The sequence below is a fragment of the Rhinolophus sinicus genome, linkage group LG09, assembly GCF_036562045.2.
Source record: "Rhinolophus sinicus isolate RSC01 linkage group LG09, ASM3656204v1, whole genome shotgun sequence".
NCBI classification, from domain to species: Eukaryota; Metazoa; Chordata; class Mammalia; order Chiroptera; family Rhinolophidae; genus Rhinolophus; species Rhinolophus sinicus.
The window spans coordinates 17,274,937-17,291,993 of NC_133758.1; the positions used below are offsets into that span (position 1 = coordinate 17,274,937).

At 35.9% G+C, this 17,057-nt stretch overlaps 1 protein-coding gene across 3 annotated transcripts in view; it reads right to left on the reverse strand.

Moving 5' to 3' along the window:
- DCC (DCC netrin 1 receptor) overlaps positions 1-17,057 on the reverse strand; it is a 1,035,569-nt gene that overhangs the window by 543,052 nt on the left and 475,460 nt on the right. For all 3 annotated transcript variants that reach the window (XM_074339962.1, XM_074339961.1, XM_019721869.2), the window contains exon 3: positions 2,974-3,258. In XM_074339962.1, the coding sequence (XP_074196063.1) occupies positions 2,974-3,258 (285 nt within the window). The remainder of the gene's footprint in view (positions 1-2,973; positions 3,259-17,057) is intronic.

A 17,057-nucleotide genomic window follows, 5' to 3' on the forward strand; every position in this document is an offset into this window, starting at 1 on the left:
TTTGCCTACCTATGTACTACTTGTTTTCAGGATTGGCACATTGGTGTTTCACATGTGCAGTAACGGTGCTCTGCTTTCGTCTATCACACACAGTCCCGTTGTTTATCTGTTTTCCCCACTAGACTCCAGCTGTTTTACAGCAGTCTTCCAACTTGGTATTCCTAGCAACTGGCATAATGGCAGGTATATAAGACTGACTTAAAAGTTTGTTGAATAAACTATTAATTTATGTAGTGAATAAACCGAAACCGCTTGTTCAAATAGCATTTCAAAACAGTTATTTGAATCTGAAGATCTGGATTTAATAGATCTCAGTTATTGGGTTATATGAAATACCTGTTATATAAAAGTGGCAACTTGAAATACATTTCACATACACTTGAATAAGTACATTAAAATATATATTATTTAGAACTAGATAACTGTCTATATACACATACATACAAATTCAAAATACTCTCTACATGAATGTGGTAAAAACAAATGTTGGAGAAAGTTTCAAAACTTCAAGTTAGTATTTATGTTTCAAACTAAAGCAAAGTAGATAACTGTCTCACTCAACATGGTACTTAAATGACCATGGAAGAATGTATTTTTTTAAAAAAGTAGTAATCATTCAGGTGTCACTTCAATGCTTCTAAATCATATTAATAATATGATGGGTTTCTGTTTTAATTTACTCCATTTTACCGAATCAAGTGTTAGAATAGAGAATGGGTAATTTATATATTAATTTATTACTCCCTCAAATAGGCACAACTCAAATTGGGGCGTGGAAATTGATTAGCATGATTTTAAAAATGAGAGAACTGTAAGTGGCAACTAAGAGAAGGTAGGACTGGACATTCATTCATTCATTCCCTCAGTCATTTTTGTACTGGTTGCGGATCTGTGTATTTGACCTCTAAACCAACTTGCAAACTTAAGGATAAATGGAACAAACATATGTTCCTTCAGCAGCTCCTTTGTGTGATCAATAGCAAAAGAGACAGACTTAATCACGTATGACCAAACGTGTGTGTATGTATGACTGAGGGGTTGTGTGTGTGTTCATTACCTCAGCCTATAATTCCTTTTTGAAGCATGTTATTCAAATAGAACTTGGAGAAAAACACTCATTGAATGTAATGATTAAAAAAAAAAAAAATTCAGTTTCCATTCAGGTAGAAATACCCAGGCAGCTCCAAAGTATATCAACATAGTCTTGATTTTAGCCAAATTGACAATATAAAACATTGCTTTAAATAAATCTCCATGGATTACAATGCAAATGTGTTTTACAAGGTGAACAGATAAAGGTAAATGGTGATTTGATGATAATGTCTTTGTGTTTTTCAAAACTTTCCAATTCACATTTAATATTTAATTAGTCCAACTTTATCCCTTAATCTATAGGGAAACAACCCCTCAGTCATATTAAGAGAGTCAAACATCTTCTTGTCAATTTTCTATGTGGTTTACCTAAGCTTCCCATGTGATTGACTTAACAGATGCATTATTAAGGATATGTGAATATAAATATTTAAATTTTGTGTATCTAATGGATGCTTAAATAAATTCATGTATGTTTGGGGAATAAATGCTACATTTGCATCTTTCACTGCTTAGTGGATGGAAGGTAACAGTGATGTTGATGGTTATTGGCACTTTTAAGTCAGTATCTCTGTGACTAATGGAGGAGAGAACACACAAGAGTTCGAAGAGGGAGTCCTTATTAAAGTACCTGGAAACTTGCAATCAAATTGCCCATTTCCTTTGGAATGTCTTAGGAACATGACCCTTCACATACACAGGACGTGTGATAACTACACAGAGTGCAGGGACAAGAGCCAGTGTCAGTGCTTTGATAGGCATCCATCACAATTTCTCAAGTATAAGCCTTTTTTGTGATTCTCATAAGTAGGTCTAATTAAACCTTACAAGTGAGACTAAATGAGAAAGTAGATATTACATAGATATTAGATAATAGCAGTTATTGGAAAAGATGAAATCATAGAGAATATTCAGTCTCTGATTATTTAGGAAAGGGAAATGCACCCAGAGTCTTAGAGATTTGTCAGAGAAGAGAAAGAGAGATAAGAGATGGAGAAAAACAATTTTCCTTATCATAATATCAGTCACACTTTACTGTTTTTACATAATTATATATATGTCTGTATTTACCCGGAACTCTAATAAGCCAGGCTCTGTGTCAGTCTTCGTCATTGTATAACTCTCGTTCTTAGCACTATTGTCTTAAAAATGAGTGGATGAATGGATAAGTAAATAAATGTTTAATATTAACTTGGGGAAGTTCTTAACGCTCCTGTCACCTTCATCCTTAGATAATGGGGATCCATGTTTCCCCAAAAATAAGACTTAGCCAGACATCAGCTCTAGTGCATCTTTTGGAGCAAAAATTAATATAAGACCCAGTATTATATCATATTATATATTATATTATATTTATTATATTATATTATATTATATTATATTATATTATATTATATTATATTATACCGAGTCTTATAGTAAAATAAGACTTGGTCTTATATTAATTTTTGCTCCAAAAGACACATTAGAACTGATTGTCCAGCTAGGTCTTATTTTCGGGGAAACATGGTAATAATTGTATCTTAGAATATTATCAGAGGAAAATGAAATAACACACAAAAACACTTAGCAGTGGGCTTTGCACAAAGAAGCACTCATTATATATGTAATGGAATGAAGGAAGGAAGGAAGCCAACTATAAGCAAAATATCTGTTTCTCAAAAAACATCAGCTGCAAGATGTGGAAAAATAAGAAAAGCTCTTGGTGTACCTTCATCTAATGGCCGAGAGAAAGGAAAACAAAAAATATATGCATAAAACAAAACCTCAGTAAACGATACAGAACTTACAACAAATATGAACTACTTGTTCGAGGAAACATGGTTGTTTAAACTACTCTAAAGAATGTAATTCTGGAAAAAAGAAAGAGCTCTTCCATACCTGATAAAAGTCTGACTTCAGCTTCATTTCCTGTTCTGGAGCTGGCTGGATTCCGGGCTGAGCACCTGTAGATTCCAATGTCTCCCGGTTGAAGTCTGCTGATCTGCAAGGCGCCAGAGGGCAAGACCACCACTCGGGAGTCGCCCAGGATGGGAGTCAGATCTTGTTGGTTTTTCTGCCAGTGTATTGTTGGCATCGGCTCCCCAATGACTTCGCACTTGAGTAACACTGTGTCTCCCATGAAGGCCGTGATGGATTCTGTCTGGGACAAGAATCTCAGTGGCCCTAGGGGAAAAACAAAGAAGGAAGGATAAATATTTCGGAAGAGGCACAATAATCACCAATAAAAGTATTCACATTTGTATTCTTTATAGGCAATTGCATTTTGCAAAGTATTTTCCCAAATGTCATCTCATCTGCTTTTCTCATTTTACCCCATTATGTGTCTGGCATTACAGCTGCTTCTGTGGCTAAAAAAATAAATGATAATGATGTTGCCATGAATCTCTAGAAGTTTACTGTTATTATTGGTTAATAAAACAGCCTTGTGAAATACACAGAGCAGGTAAGATCATCGTAATTTTACACAGTAGGAAACTGAGGCTGAAGAAGTGAAATTCCACACGTAAGTTCACGTCATTATTACATGGCGATCCCGCAAACGAGATCTGGTCTTTCTGAATCCTGATCCTAAACTTCTTCAGTTATCTGACTTTGAACAACGGACTACGAAGTTAGGGATTTCCTGATGGACTTGCCATATGGCAACAACCTAAGGCAATTTCAAGAAAAAAATGGGTGATATTAACTACCAATTATAATAATAGAGAACATTCTTTTATGGATTGACTGCTTAAAGTAAATGCATCAGTATATTCCAGTTGTCATTATGGTATAGTGAAAAAATACTAAAGTTGGAATTAGACTAGCTTGTATTTCTAGCCTGGCTAAGCCATTTACTCTGAGTTCTTTGGTAACTTGTTTCATTTCAATGGGCTATTGTACTGTAAGCTCAGAGAGGTTTTTTGGTTTGTTTGTTTTGTTTTTGTTTTTTGTAATGCCAAGTGCCTGATTTAAGCTTTGCTTGTGGAGGCAACCACTTCAAAGAAGCATGCCCTTCAAAGATGGCTATCTGGAAAAATGTAGAGCCAGCCACACAACTAGATAAATAGACATCACCCTCCCTTCCCCCCACCCCTTTGTTTTAGAAAGCTTGGTTGGTTTAGGTAACTGATCACTTGGACCCCTTGTTTCTTCTCTTCCCACTCTTATGTTTTAAAGTCACCATATTCTTTACTGGTGACTTCCACTGTTGATCCCAATAAAGGCCGAATCCCAACACCCCCTACCCCCACTCCGTGACCTTGCTGTGTGATCCCCGGTGTGCCATGTAATTTCCAGGACCTGTAAGTAATAAACCTCTTTTTCTTTTTCTTCAAAGTTTCCCCATGATTATTGCTGAGGACGTCTGGCAATCTTAGTTAAGAATGGCCCAGTCAGTCAAGTCACAACATTGATTGTCCACAGACTGAGACCATAAAATGGGATAATCACTAACTCAACTTACATGACTGCTATGATGTTCATATGAAATAACATGTGAAAATTGATGACTAAGCAAATGCAGGGGAAAAAAAGTAAATAAATAGAATGGTCATCACTAAGCATAAGCAGTGAAACAGAAGCCTCCTCCATCATGACATTGCACCTGAAAAGGGTAGAAGATATTTTGATCCTGCCTCTTGAACCCCCTTTTATGAAGAGATGGGTATTTGTCACCCTAATGTCTTGACCGTAAAACCTTATTTGTATGATTACAAACAAAAGCATTTGTTTGACTTTGCCGTTACTGATAGATCAATTTTAGTTTCGGAGTTCATTCAATCACATAATTTTAATTCCTTGATAAATATTCTATTAATCAGTTTTATTGTAGTATTTCTATTTTCATTTTAATCTTACTAGAATTGTTTTCACTGTATGTGTGTTTCACAATAAAATTTGATTCATGCATCACTTTGGCAGACACATGAAGTTTTCCTGATCATATTTTATGTTACTGTGATTTTTATTTTATAGATTTATTTTTTTTCTTTTATTCCCTATGCTGTACTTTACATCCCATGACCATACACACACACACACACACACACACACACACACACACACACACCACGAGGTCTGACAATTAAGTTCACAAACATTCCAGAATGTGTTTACATACATACCAGGGGAGTCAAAAAAATGGATACAAGTGGACACTTTGGTCAGTGTTGCTCAAGCAGTAGTTCGCCGTAATCAGAAGTGTCTGGACGCTGACGGTAACCACTTTGAGCACCTCTTATAACTGCAGAAGTCAACATGACTTGTATTCATCTTTTGTTGTTGTTACAATTTTAATAGTTTTTTCCTTTCTTAAAATGTGTATACATTTTTTTTGGCACCCTCTCTGTGTGCTTCTGTGTGTGTGTATTTAATTATAGTTGACATTCAATATCATTCTACTTCAGCTTCAGGTATATAGTATAGATTTATTTTAACTAACTCAAAATTTCCTAGGTCCAGGTTTAAATTTTATCAAGAATATTTCCATCAATATTTAGTCAATAACAAATTCTACTGGGTTCGGTTTTAAATACTATTAGTTTTATTTTGGCTCTATTAATTCTCGAAAACCTAACTTTCCCTACAATCTAATAAATATTTTGCTGGAGTCACAAGGGCAAAGGCAAAATGGCCTCAGTCAAAACATCACAATTTAATATGAGAGACAATCAGAAATGCTAAGTCTCCTATCCCAGGTACAGGTGGCATTTAATGTCCCTTTCATGAATTAGTCTTTGAACCACAAGACAACTGAATCTATGAAATAGATAATTACAACAACATCACATATGGAATGGGTACAAGCTTCCAAAGAGTGTATACGACTCATTATAGCTACTCTCACATAAACAGACCTGCAGACCTCAAGATGAAATATTAAGGTTGTTCTTTAGTAGGAATGATTAATTCTAGACCATGTAGAACATTAATATTGATGCAAATATTAATTTATTAATTGAAATTTATCCTACACATATAGGTATTAAAATTGGTTCCCAGTTAAGGCTCGGAAATCTGGATGTGTTGTTCTCAACACTATAGATGTATCTACAGGGTGTACCAGGCACAAGTCTAATTCTATTCTTCTCATCAGTTATCAGAATTAATCTGTAACTGTGCTGGCTATACCACTGAGTGAAGACCAAGAGGAATCAGTTAACTTGTGCTCACTGTTCAAAGTCCAATTTCTAGGCTGTTTTTACTATCCAGTCTTGAGTCTATTCAAAAGAAGGTACATTAATCTACTACTGATTGACTTTGGTATGGATTTAAAGCATGTACAGAGAATGATTTCTATGTACTACACAAGGCAAAATTGCAATGAGTAGTGGCCAGAAGTTGTGACGGTTACATATGTCAACAGGTTTTCAAACTAATTTCTGGCTCTTTTAATAGTTTCCTTCTTGTTCTTCATTCCTCACGTTTTATTTTGTAGTTAAGGAAATATAGTTGGGAATAATACAAGTCATATATTTTATACAATGCAGATAAGAATAAAATATTGTTGATACGTTGATAAAATACCTGGATACTTTTATATATTCAGATGTATGGTCTGATATAAGTTACCCATATTGGATAACATTCTAAATATATATATTTTTTTACATCTGAATGCCTATGGTACTCAAAAAAATCATTTGCAAGTTCTAGAGCAAAGAATAAAAAGTAAAATCAATGAGTAATTTAAAGTGATATTCAACAATTCGTTCCTTTACGTAAACTTCTTCTAGCTGAAGAATCACAAATGAGGCATGAGATTGTATATTAATATAATTAGACTTAATGGAATTGACTACTATTCCACATGTTTATTCAGTACACACTCTATGGTGATTTCAAATCTTAATAAGCAGTGGTCAGAATGGTCTATTTAAAATTTAACAAAGTAGTGTTTGAAACTTCAAACAGTTGATTATTTGACACAGTGAGAATTTACAAACATGATTCGTAGCTTTTTGGTTTTGTCTCTACAAAGAAAACCCTGCATATCGAAAAGCAATTCTAAGTTTATGAGTCTCCATATGGCTTGAATTAATGCTCCCAATATTGTGCTGAATTGTAGCGCTTACATCTCACAGCCGTGTACAAACCAGCAACAATATTAAAAGGAAGAGAAGTTATAGGCTATCAACTATATTTTCAAGCATGAGTATGAGCACCTAGTAATGACCATTAAATTCACTGTAACTCTTAAGACTAAAATACAGTATTGTCAGAAGAGTCATTTAATGCTCTAATGCAATACAAACAATTCCTATGCTTCATTCATAGATATACACAGGTATAATTTTAACTAGATCTTCATGAAAAATAGTTACCTGTACAACAAGAGTCTGTTCATGAAAATTAGCCTAGTTCAGACTCACTAGATCATATCTGATTCATTGTAATCAGCACAAATGATCTTTTCTTACCCAAATCCATTCCAAACAGAGTCAAAAGATTAGTGTTCCTAAATCACCAAAGTTTTTGTTTCACTCAGGAAACTCTGACATTCCAAAAAAATTTCTAGTATTGTCTTACACCCCAAATTCTGGTACCCAAGCATCTAGCACAGTGTATCTTCTGAGCTCATCTTCCATAACTCCTGCAAATAATTCTTGTATCTATCGAATTGGCCTATGCATTAATATAGCCTCCTCTTGACTTATTTCTCGTGACATTTTCTCCAAAAAGATATATCCTCGCCCCTAATATCCACCTATCAAAACTCGTCATTCTTAAGGTACTGAGTCAAAAAATACCCAATTCTCTAATCTTGTTTACTGGAAATCATCTCTCAAACTTTTGAAATTTTAGAGCACTCATAACTCATAGTTAGTGTGACATAGTTGATGGTATAAATAAAAGCCTGAAAAGTGTTTATATGTTTGTATATATGGTTTTGTTTTTATATTTTACGTACACAGAATGTATCAAATATCTACTGAAAGAAAAAAATACATAAATATTTACTGAGGATCCATGTGGCTCTAAATATTTAAAGAGTATTGTAAACATCGAAATTTTGATAAATATGTTTCAGTGTTGTCTCTTCACTTTCTAATATATTTTATTGTATTTTGGGGTGCACATACCTGGGTGACAAGTTACTTGGGGTCACTTCTCTGCTTTACTATTTAACCAGCTAGATGACTCTGCACCAGGTCTCAGTTTTATCACTTACACTATTCTAAACTTCTTTATACATCATCTCATTTAATCCTCACGACAGCTCTTTACGTAGTATTGTCTCCACTTTACAGATGGAACTGGAACGGGAGCAAAACTGATTCAAATGTTTATATTATGTGTGAACGTTTAAAAAAAAAAAGCTTCAGGACTGAATTATTAGACTTCTTGAGATACCTTATTTCTCCAGCCTAAGTGAAAATGTCTCAAGAGGAGTTTCTTTTATACATTAGTACCTGTACATTTCCCAATCTCCAAGGATCAGCACAGTACTGGATGAAAACTCTGTAAGTATATTCTCCCAAGATTGAATTCTTACAGACAAACTTCAGCCTCAAGTACTGCACTACTAAAAACAGCACACAAACCTATCTTTGGTGCTTTCATATAGGCCTTTCATTGTTGTCCTTGGCGAAAGGGTATTTTCAAGAATGAACTGCAGTCAAGGTTCCCACCTTCACATCCAGTCTGGCGCAGTATATAATGACCCCTTGAAATCAAGAAACACCTGGACTTGCTGGAAGTGTCCCATAGCAGCCACCTTCCAGGTTGACACATATCTGCACATCTGAGCATTAACAAACCCCAGCACCTAGGGATGGATCAGTTCGGGAACTATTCAAATGAAAGAACACATTGTTTTACATACAAAAAAGTCAGACACGTATGGGAACTCCATTTTATGAAATGATAAACACCGACACTTACAATTCAAATTTTATAAGTGGTTGTGATGGAGTAGGTAGGAAGATAGACATGAGCGGGAGGAGGAGAAGCTAGGAGACACCCACAGGTAAGCCAGTGGTGTCATCAGCATCCTTTTAAAGACCTGCTGAAGTGAGGAGCCTGAACAGAGACTGGGGCTAGTGCAAACACATCAGGATGAAGGAGACTGCAGGATGAGGAGAAAAACAGGACACTGGGAGGAGGAGGATGGCCCAATCTACAGGATATAAGGCCAGGGCTGCTACCCACCCTCACGTCAGCCCGCTCCACGCTCCACGTGTACTTGCCTTGCTAATAAACTTTACTGTCTGCTGCTGGCCTGACTCTGTCTCTTGACTGAATTCTTTTTTGTTTCAAGAAGACAAGAACCGAGGAAAATCGTCGTTCCCGGTAACAAGTAATAGTCAGTAAGAGTGCCCAGGCTTCAGCATCAGAAATTTTATTTATGTCAACTGTCCTAATTATAGTTGTATAGTAAGCATTAAGGGCTATTAGAAAGAGATATATATAGCCATTATGTGAGTACCATGGAGAAATGGGTCTCACCCTGTTTATTTTGATTTCTGTAAAAGATCCTTCAGTTATCCTCTAACACTAATTTTAACACTAAAAGGATTCATTAAGTGTCTATTTATATATGTTGCTTTGTTAAATGTTGCTCAAGGCTTGTTAAACAGCTATAACTACAATTCTTTTGTAGAGCATTTACCAACTACCCATGCAAAGAAGAGTGAAGATTTGACTATTTTCAGCTCTTCAGTAACAGTGCTTGAATACCTGGAATTTAACAGCCTAGCACAGCATCAGAATACTCACTTCCTCAGAGAGGGCTCCTCCAAACCCAGATAGAACCAATTGCTCCTATATGTCTCCTTTGCAGCATTTATTTCATTTGTAATAAATTAAGTGTGGAATTAATTCAATAGACATCTTCCTAGCTAACCTTTAAATTTCATAAAAGCAGGGCTGGGACTATTTTAATCTGCATTCTGAACACTTAGCATGGTGCATTGCATGTAACTGTCCATCAAATACTTGTTGAAATATATACATATTTCATTGGTAAGATAATTAGTTTAAGAAAATATGCCAGGCACTAAATATTGGGAGGTGTAGGAAGGCTAGCAATGATTAGAGAGGCATAAAAAGAGGGAGAAAACAGAGATTTCTTCAGAGAAAGTAAAAAAGAGCTGAGCCTACATAAACTTCTACCCATAAATCTTTTCATTTCAAAATGGCAGTGGGGAGAGCTGTGTCTAGTGCATCCATGAACATTTTATCTAAGCGCCATAAGTTTAAATCGTGGACCAGTGATATACAGTTTGAATGATATTTCTCCATCCTCCCTTCAAATCACTGTCCCCAGAAACAAAGTTATCAGCCTCTCAGAGCCAGCCCCCACCCATCTGGGACAGCCTGGGCATTGGCTGCAGCCATCAGTCAGGTTCTGGCCAATACATATTTCCTCAGAATCTAGGGACAACCAAACTATTGGCTGTCACCAGGGCACTAGAAATGTTAATAGCAAAAGCAGCAAACATTTTTCATTTGGGCTTTTCCTTTGTGATGCTAAAAAAAAAATAAAAATGCGGTAACAAATCACCATGGCAATGAATGAAAAGCTGCTAACTCTACAGGGACATCAAACGTGTTAGGCTCTCAGAATTAAAATAATAAGAACAATAGTCCCTCCTACCCTTCCACCCATGCACACGTGCACCACATCGACTAGGAGAAATCTTTCCATCAGATCCAGACAATCAAAGTATCTTCCACATGCACTCTGATTCATTTAATGCTCAACTATTTCGCTTTTTTAAGCAGAAGTGGAAAGAAAGTATTTCACAGCCCAGGTTTATGCCAAGACTCTCCACCTCTAGGGAGGTCTCTCCTCTACCCACACCTACAGATTGGGGGCCTATTCCTTCTCTGAAATTCTAATCTGAGAATAGCACATTCTTCTGCTTTGCCCTCTAGCCTCTTTGCCAGATTATTGGGATCCCCATCTCCTCCTATGGAAGGTCTAATTATTAAGTAATTAAAGTTCATTTAATAAAAAGAGACTTATCAATTGGGGGACAGACGCTGGGGTTGGAAAGACACATGGCTTTTGAATATTCAGCAATGTGGTAATTTTTAAAACAGCCAGAGGAGAGCTGCTGTTAATGCTTTGTTTGCTCCAAATCAAAGCTTGAAGGCTTTGTCACCTCAAAGTCAGACCACGTTTGCCCCCTTTCAATTCTCAAATTAACCAAGGGAAAGAGAATAGAGGTAATCCAAAGAGAAGTTCTCTAGATTCGGTCCTTTTCAGCAGCCAGAAGACCAAATAAAGGATTCTTGGAATTTGTTATGGGCATATCTCTGCCAGACTGTCCCACTGAGAGTTATGATTCCCCCACTTTATTTTTTCCAGCTTTTTGTTTTTGTTGCAGCTTCTTCATTTTCATTGGCAAATTCACAGACTCCTAGGTGGTTGGCTAAAGAGCAGTGGCTCCAAAGTAGCATTGCAAAACTAGTCCAGTAAGTCTGGGGGGGTGCCAGACACACTCACCCAGTATGTAAACTTTTAAGAAACATCCATGTGACCAATTAATTGAACCTCCGAAGGATATAATAGAAGAAGTGTGAAAGGGGAAGAAAAACTGTAGTGGCAAGTTACACAATCGGTTTGTCTGTCCAGGTCTGCAAGATTAGTGGCACACAGTGAACCCATTCCACAGGCAAATAAGAAATTGTCAAGGAGAAATCAACTAATTCTTTCTCAGAATCACCTTCAGGGTTTGTCCAATATAGGTGCTCCAAAGAGCTGGTACTCTCCCAGATCCTTGAGGACTGATTATACATAAGACTTGGAACCAGGTGGTCATTTGGGGAGTCCTGTAAACTGTGCGTGATCAAGAGCAAGTTTGAATGCTGGTCTATCATAATCTCACCAAATAGTCTTGCTAGATTTTGCGCTTTCAAATCCGTGGAGGAATTCCGGATTCTCCAAATCATCCTTTTAATAACATCCTTCGGGCCTTGGGTGGCGTCCACGGTGCCTTTTTAAGAATTGGGAAAGGGTGCCAGCTTTGAAAGGATGAAGTTTCAAGGCATACTCCATGGGATTGGCCAGCATATCCAGAACTGGATCCCAGGTCCTTCCCAACTTTTCCCTGGAGGCAGTTGTCAGATATTAATTACAACCCTGTGCTAACAGCCCTGTTCCTTCCTCTCGGTTTGGCGATCAGCAATCAGACAAACATGATTCAGCTTGGCCCATCCATGCCTTTTGTTAACCTCAGAGTCCATATAGACAGATTTTGAAAATATTTTCCTAGGTAGCATTTTACTAGCTTTTCATTCATCCATCTGAGCTATTCTATGATATCTATTTCCCAGCTCAAGATCAAATAATAATTTAATCCTTTTCCTCAGACTCAACATGGTATCGTCTCCTTGGATATAGATCCTTCATAAAATCTAATCAAATTATATTGAACATCAATGCCATTATTCAACATGAACATTAGAATAGAATTTTTTCTTACAGAAAGAGTTAGAAAGCAACCGCTGTGTAGTGGCAGCTACCTTTCCTCTTAGCTGTGCTGTCATATCATTGATGACTGAAACTACTCTTTTATCTGTATAAATATATTAAGCCAAATGGAAACCAGTACTTATAACACACATTGATTAAGAATTATTTGCTTGTTTTACTTTACTATAAGATTTTCTATAGGACTTGTCTAAAGGACAAACTTCTAATGTAGAAAATGTTCGTTAGTGATCAACAACTAAAAATATAAACAAAAATGATATAATGCTTCAACCTATCAATGTTACAAAGATTTAAAAATGATAATTAACAGTGCTTCTGATAGCATAAATTGATATGCTACCTTTGAAAAGTGATTTGGCAACGTGCATCATAATAATTTAACCCACAAACTCCACTTCGAGGAATCTACCCATAAACATATGAAGGAAAAAGTTACATACATAAAATTATTCAATGCAGCCTTATTTAAAATTGTGAATGACAGAAAATGGGCTAATTGTACAATTGGTGATTGCTTAAGCAAATTATGGTATAGCTACTGTACTTAATGTTATACAACCATTCAAAATTATATTAATAAACATTTTTAAAAGTGGGAAAAGAGGATTTTTCTTTTTTTTCCTAAAAAAAAAGCATGATATTTTAAAATATAGAAAAGGATATTTTGCTAATGATTCTAACACTCTACTTAGTGTGTTACATTCATTGTAAACTTCAAGCAACTATTCATGAGTATATTGATTTCATGAAGAGATATTTACCTCCACAGGCTTTGACAACAACTTTGTTTTCATTCTCTACTCTGTAGATACAATTCTTATTACAAAACCTAAGATCGGTTTATAATTAATAGTAATGAATAATTTCACAGAATTCAGGCTCAGGCTTTCAATCAAGCTTAAGTCTTACTATGCACGGCTAATGAATGGTCACAAAATTCATCAAAGTTGATTATGAATGTAGCTGATATTAGTTGCGCTTACTTGTAAACTGTACTTAATTCAAGGCGGGCAAATTACCCAAATAACAAAAAAGCAAGCTCTTAAAATTGTACATTTTTTTTTTTTTTTTTTACATCATGGCATTGTCACCGTCCCTTCAGTACTTTATCTAGGTTCTCCTGAAAACTCCGACATGAACCCTTACTAACACTGATTATATCAGCACATGAGAATTTCTAAATTAGTCATTCATTCATTCAGTTAGTCAGTGTGATGGTTACTTTTATGTGTGGGTTTGACTGACCCCCAGGTTACCAAGATATTTGGTTAAACATTATTCTGGATGTATTTATGAGGGTGTTTCTAGATGAGATTAATATTTGCATCTGTTGACTGAGTAAAACAGATTGCTTTCCCCAATGTCGGTGGGCCTTATCCAATCCATTGAAGGACAAATGAGAACCAAAAGATGGAGTAAGAGAGGATTTACTCTCTCTGTCTGACTGTCTTTGAGCTGGGACATCAGTCTTCTCATGTCTTTGAACTGAGACTCAAACTGAAATTTACGCTGTTAGCTCTCCTGGTTCTTAGACTTTCAGACAGAGACTAGAACTGCACCATCTGCTCTCCCAGGGCTGTAGCTTACCAACTGCAGGTCTTGGGACTTCTCAGCCTCCATAATCATATTAGCCAATTTCTTACGATAAATTTCTTTTTATTATTTATGTATTATACAGGATATATATATATATATATATATATATATATATATATATATCGAGGGTAATACGATATATATATACATGTATATATACGAGGTCAAACAATTAAGTTCATGAACATGTTGCAACAACGTTGCTAACTTTTTTTGATATCAGAGGGATTATTCATTATGAATTTGTACCAACTGTACAAACAGTTAACTAAGTTTACTGTTTGGAAGTGCTGAAAAGGCTGCATGAAAAAGTTAGATGAAAACAACCTGAACTTTTCACCAACAATTTATGGCTCTTGCATCACAACAATGTACCAGTTTACACGGCACTATCTGTGAGGAAGTTTTTAGCCAGTAAATAAACAACTGTATTGGAACACCCGCCTTACTTTATCTTCGGGTAAAGAAAGAAGTTATTGGGGGCCAGATCAGGTGTCTGGTCCCCAATGACTTATTTCTTTACCCAAAGATAAAGGAAATATTGAAAGGAAGACATTTTGATGACATTCAGGACATCGAGGGTAATACGATGACAGTTGTGATGGCCATCCCAGAAAAAAGAGTTCCAAAATTGCTTTGAAGGACTAGGCGCTGGCATCTGTGCATAGCTTCTCAAAGGGAGTATTTCGAGGGTGACCTTAGTGATATTCAGCAATGAGGTATATAGCACTTTTTCTAGGATGAGTTCGGGAACCTAATTGTCAGACCTTGTATACATATGTGTGTGTGTGTGTGTCTAATATGTAATAATACATTATTGCTTCTGTTTATCTGGGGAACTCAGACTAATATAGTCAACATTTAGTGAGCACCTAATATGTGGCAGGCATCATCTGAATTGTCTGAAAAATATAATCACAAATAGGACTAATTTCTTTCTTTGAAGAGCTCATAGTCCAGTAAGAAAAGCAAATATATAAGAACAATATGTGACAAGTGCATTGTGCTGTGGGAGCAGAGATAAAAATGATCCTCGGTGGTGCCTGTTGGGAAGGGGATAATCAGGAAAGAACTCTAGGGATGGTGGAATATGAGCTGCATCTTGAATAATTAGTAGGGTTTCATCAGGTGTCCAAGATCCGAAAGGACATTCTGGACAGAAGAACATATGCAAAAATATTGATTCTTAAGGCCACCACATTTTTTTTGGAGATGGTAAATAATTCAGTAAATAATGGGGAAAGAGAAACACTAAGGGATTTCTACAACTTTTTTTTTTTTCTACCACATAAGAGAGCCTGATATTGTCCTTTAATTTTATTGTAAGTCATGTGTGTTTTTACTACATGAGTACTCTAAGCTCCATGATGGCAGAATGATGTGAGATTCACACCCAGCATATTTGCTGAGGGGACCATGACAAAGCCCCCCAAACAGTGAAGACCAGACCAGCAACTTAGCAAGAAATTTTCCTATTAGTTTTAAAGGTTATTAAAACAAGACTCTATTGGGTTAAGATTGTCTCAAACTTTTAATTGAGCATATTATCCAGAGGATTAAATTATCTTCTACCTGTCATCTTTAAAGTGAATACTAATTTTTCTTACTACCAGTAATACTGACTGAGTACATACTAGGTACCATGTAAGATATAATATACCAGGGGTGTCAAAAAAAATTTATACAAGTGGACGATTTGGACAACGTTGCTCAAGCAGCAGTTCGCCATAATCAGAAGTATCTAGACACTGATGGTAACCACTTTGAGCACTTCTTGCAATTGCAGAAGTCAAATGTGACTTGTATTCATCTTTTGTTATTGGTATGTATTGAGTATTACAATTTTAATACAGTTTTCCTTTCTTAAAATATGTGTACATTTTTTGGCACCTTTTGTACATAAGTGAAGTATGGCTTTTGCATGTCTGTAAAGGGCCCTATGGAAATTCCCCATCAACATGTTTTTACGCTTAGTTTATTTGATAGGGCCACCCTCCTTTCAATATAAATGATTTTTTTTCGTCAAAAACATGCACTGAGTCCTATATTCAGAACTTGTAGTCAGAGACTAGAGAAAGGAGAAACCTACGTGGAGCAAGTTTTCAATAGAAGGAGTTAGCAGAGAGAGTAGTGTTAGCTCAAAGCCTTTATTTCAGTATATAATTGATTAAAGTTAATTTGGTAATAGCTAAGACCCACGTCAAATATGTCAAAGTGATTCAAATTTATTTTCTCTCAGAATTTTAGATCTTTTTCTGCCTCCACAAAATCCATCTGTAATATGAGAAACAAGAAATCCCAGCAGAAATAATAATTTAGATTAAAGACTTCTGGTGAATCTAATTTTAATTTTGATTTTGATTTGGAAGTACCCAGTGGGAGAAACCTAGAGCTAATAAAACACATTTGCATGTTGTGTGTTTGCACAATGAAAATGAAAAACCAAAATATTTCTGATTAACGGCTGAACTTGTGTGATTTTCCACTTTCTCTACTGACACCGTGAGAAAATCAAAACTTGACAGAATTACCAAATTATGGGTAGCTTGACCCAGAATAACCAAATATACCTGATGTAATCAGCTTTTCAAAATTTAAAAAAAAAATGTTTGACACCAAAGTTCATAGTGTCGGAAGTGTCTCAGACTTACCTGGATCAATGTGTATCATGAGTCTGAACTAATCATATATTCCAACTTATCCTTTTGTGTACTTAGTCCCTAGCAATCATTTGGCTGTGGAAGAATGTCAGTAAATTAGAGAAGAGTAAATCATCCTTCATGAAAATCTTTTAGTTGTGGAATTATTCTCCTGTATTGTCTGATATTTGGAGGAGAAAGATGGGACAAGGGCACGCTTGGGCAGCCCAACGTTTATTGTTACCCTGCTTTCTAAGGGTGTCAGATGTGAGTTACAGAAATGTGTAGTCCGCAGGAAAATA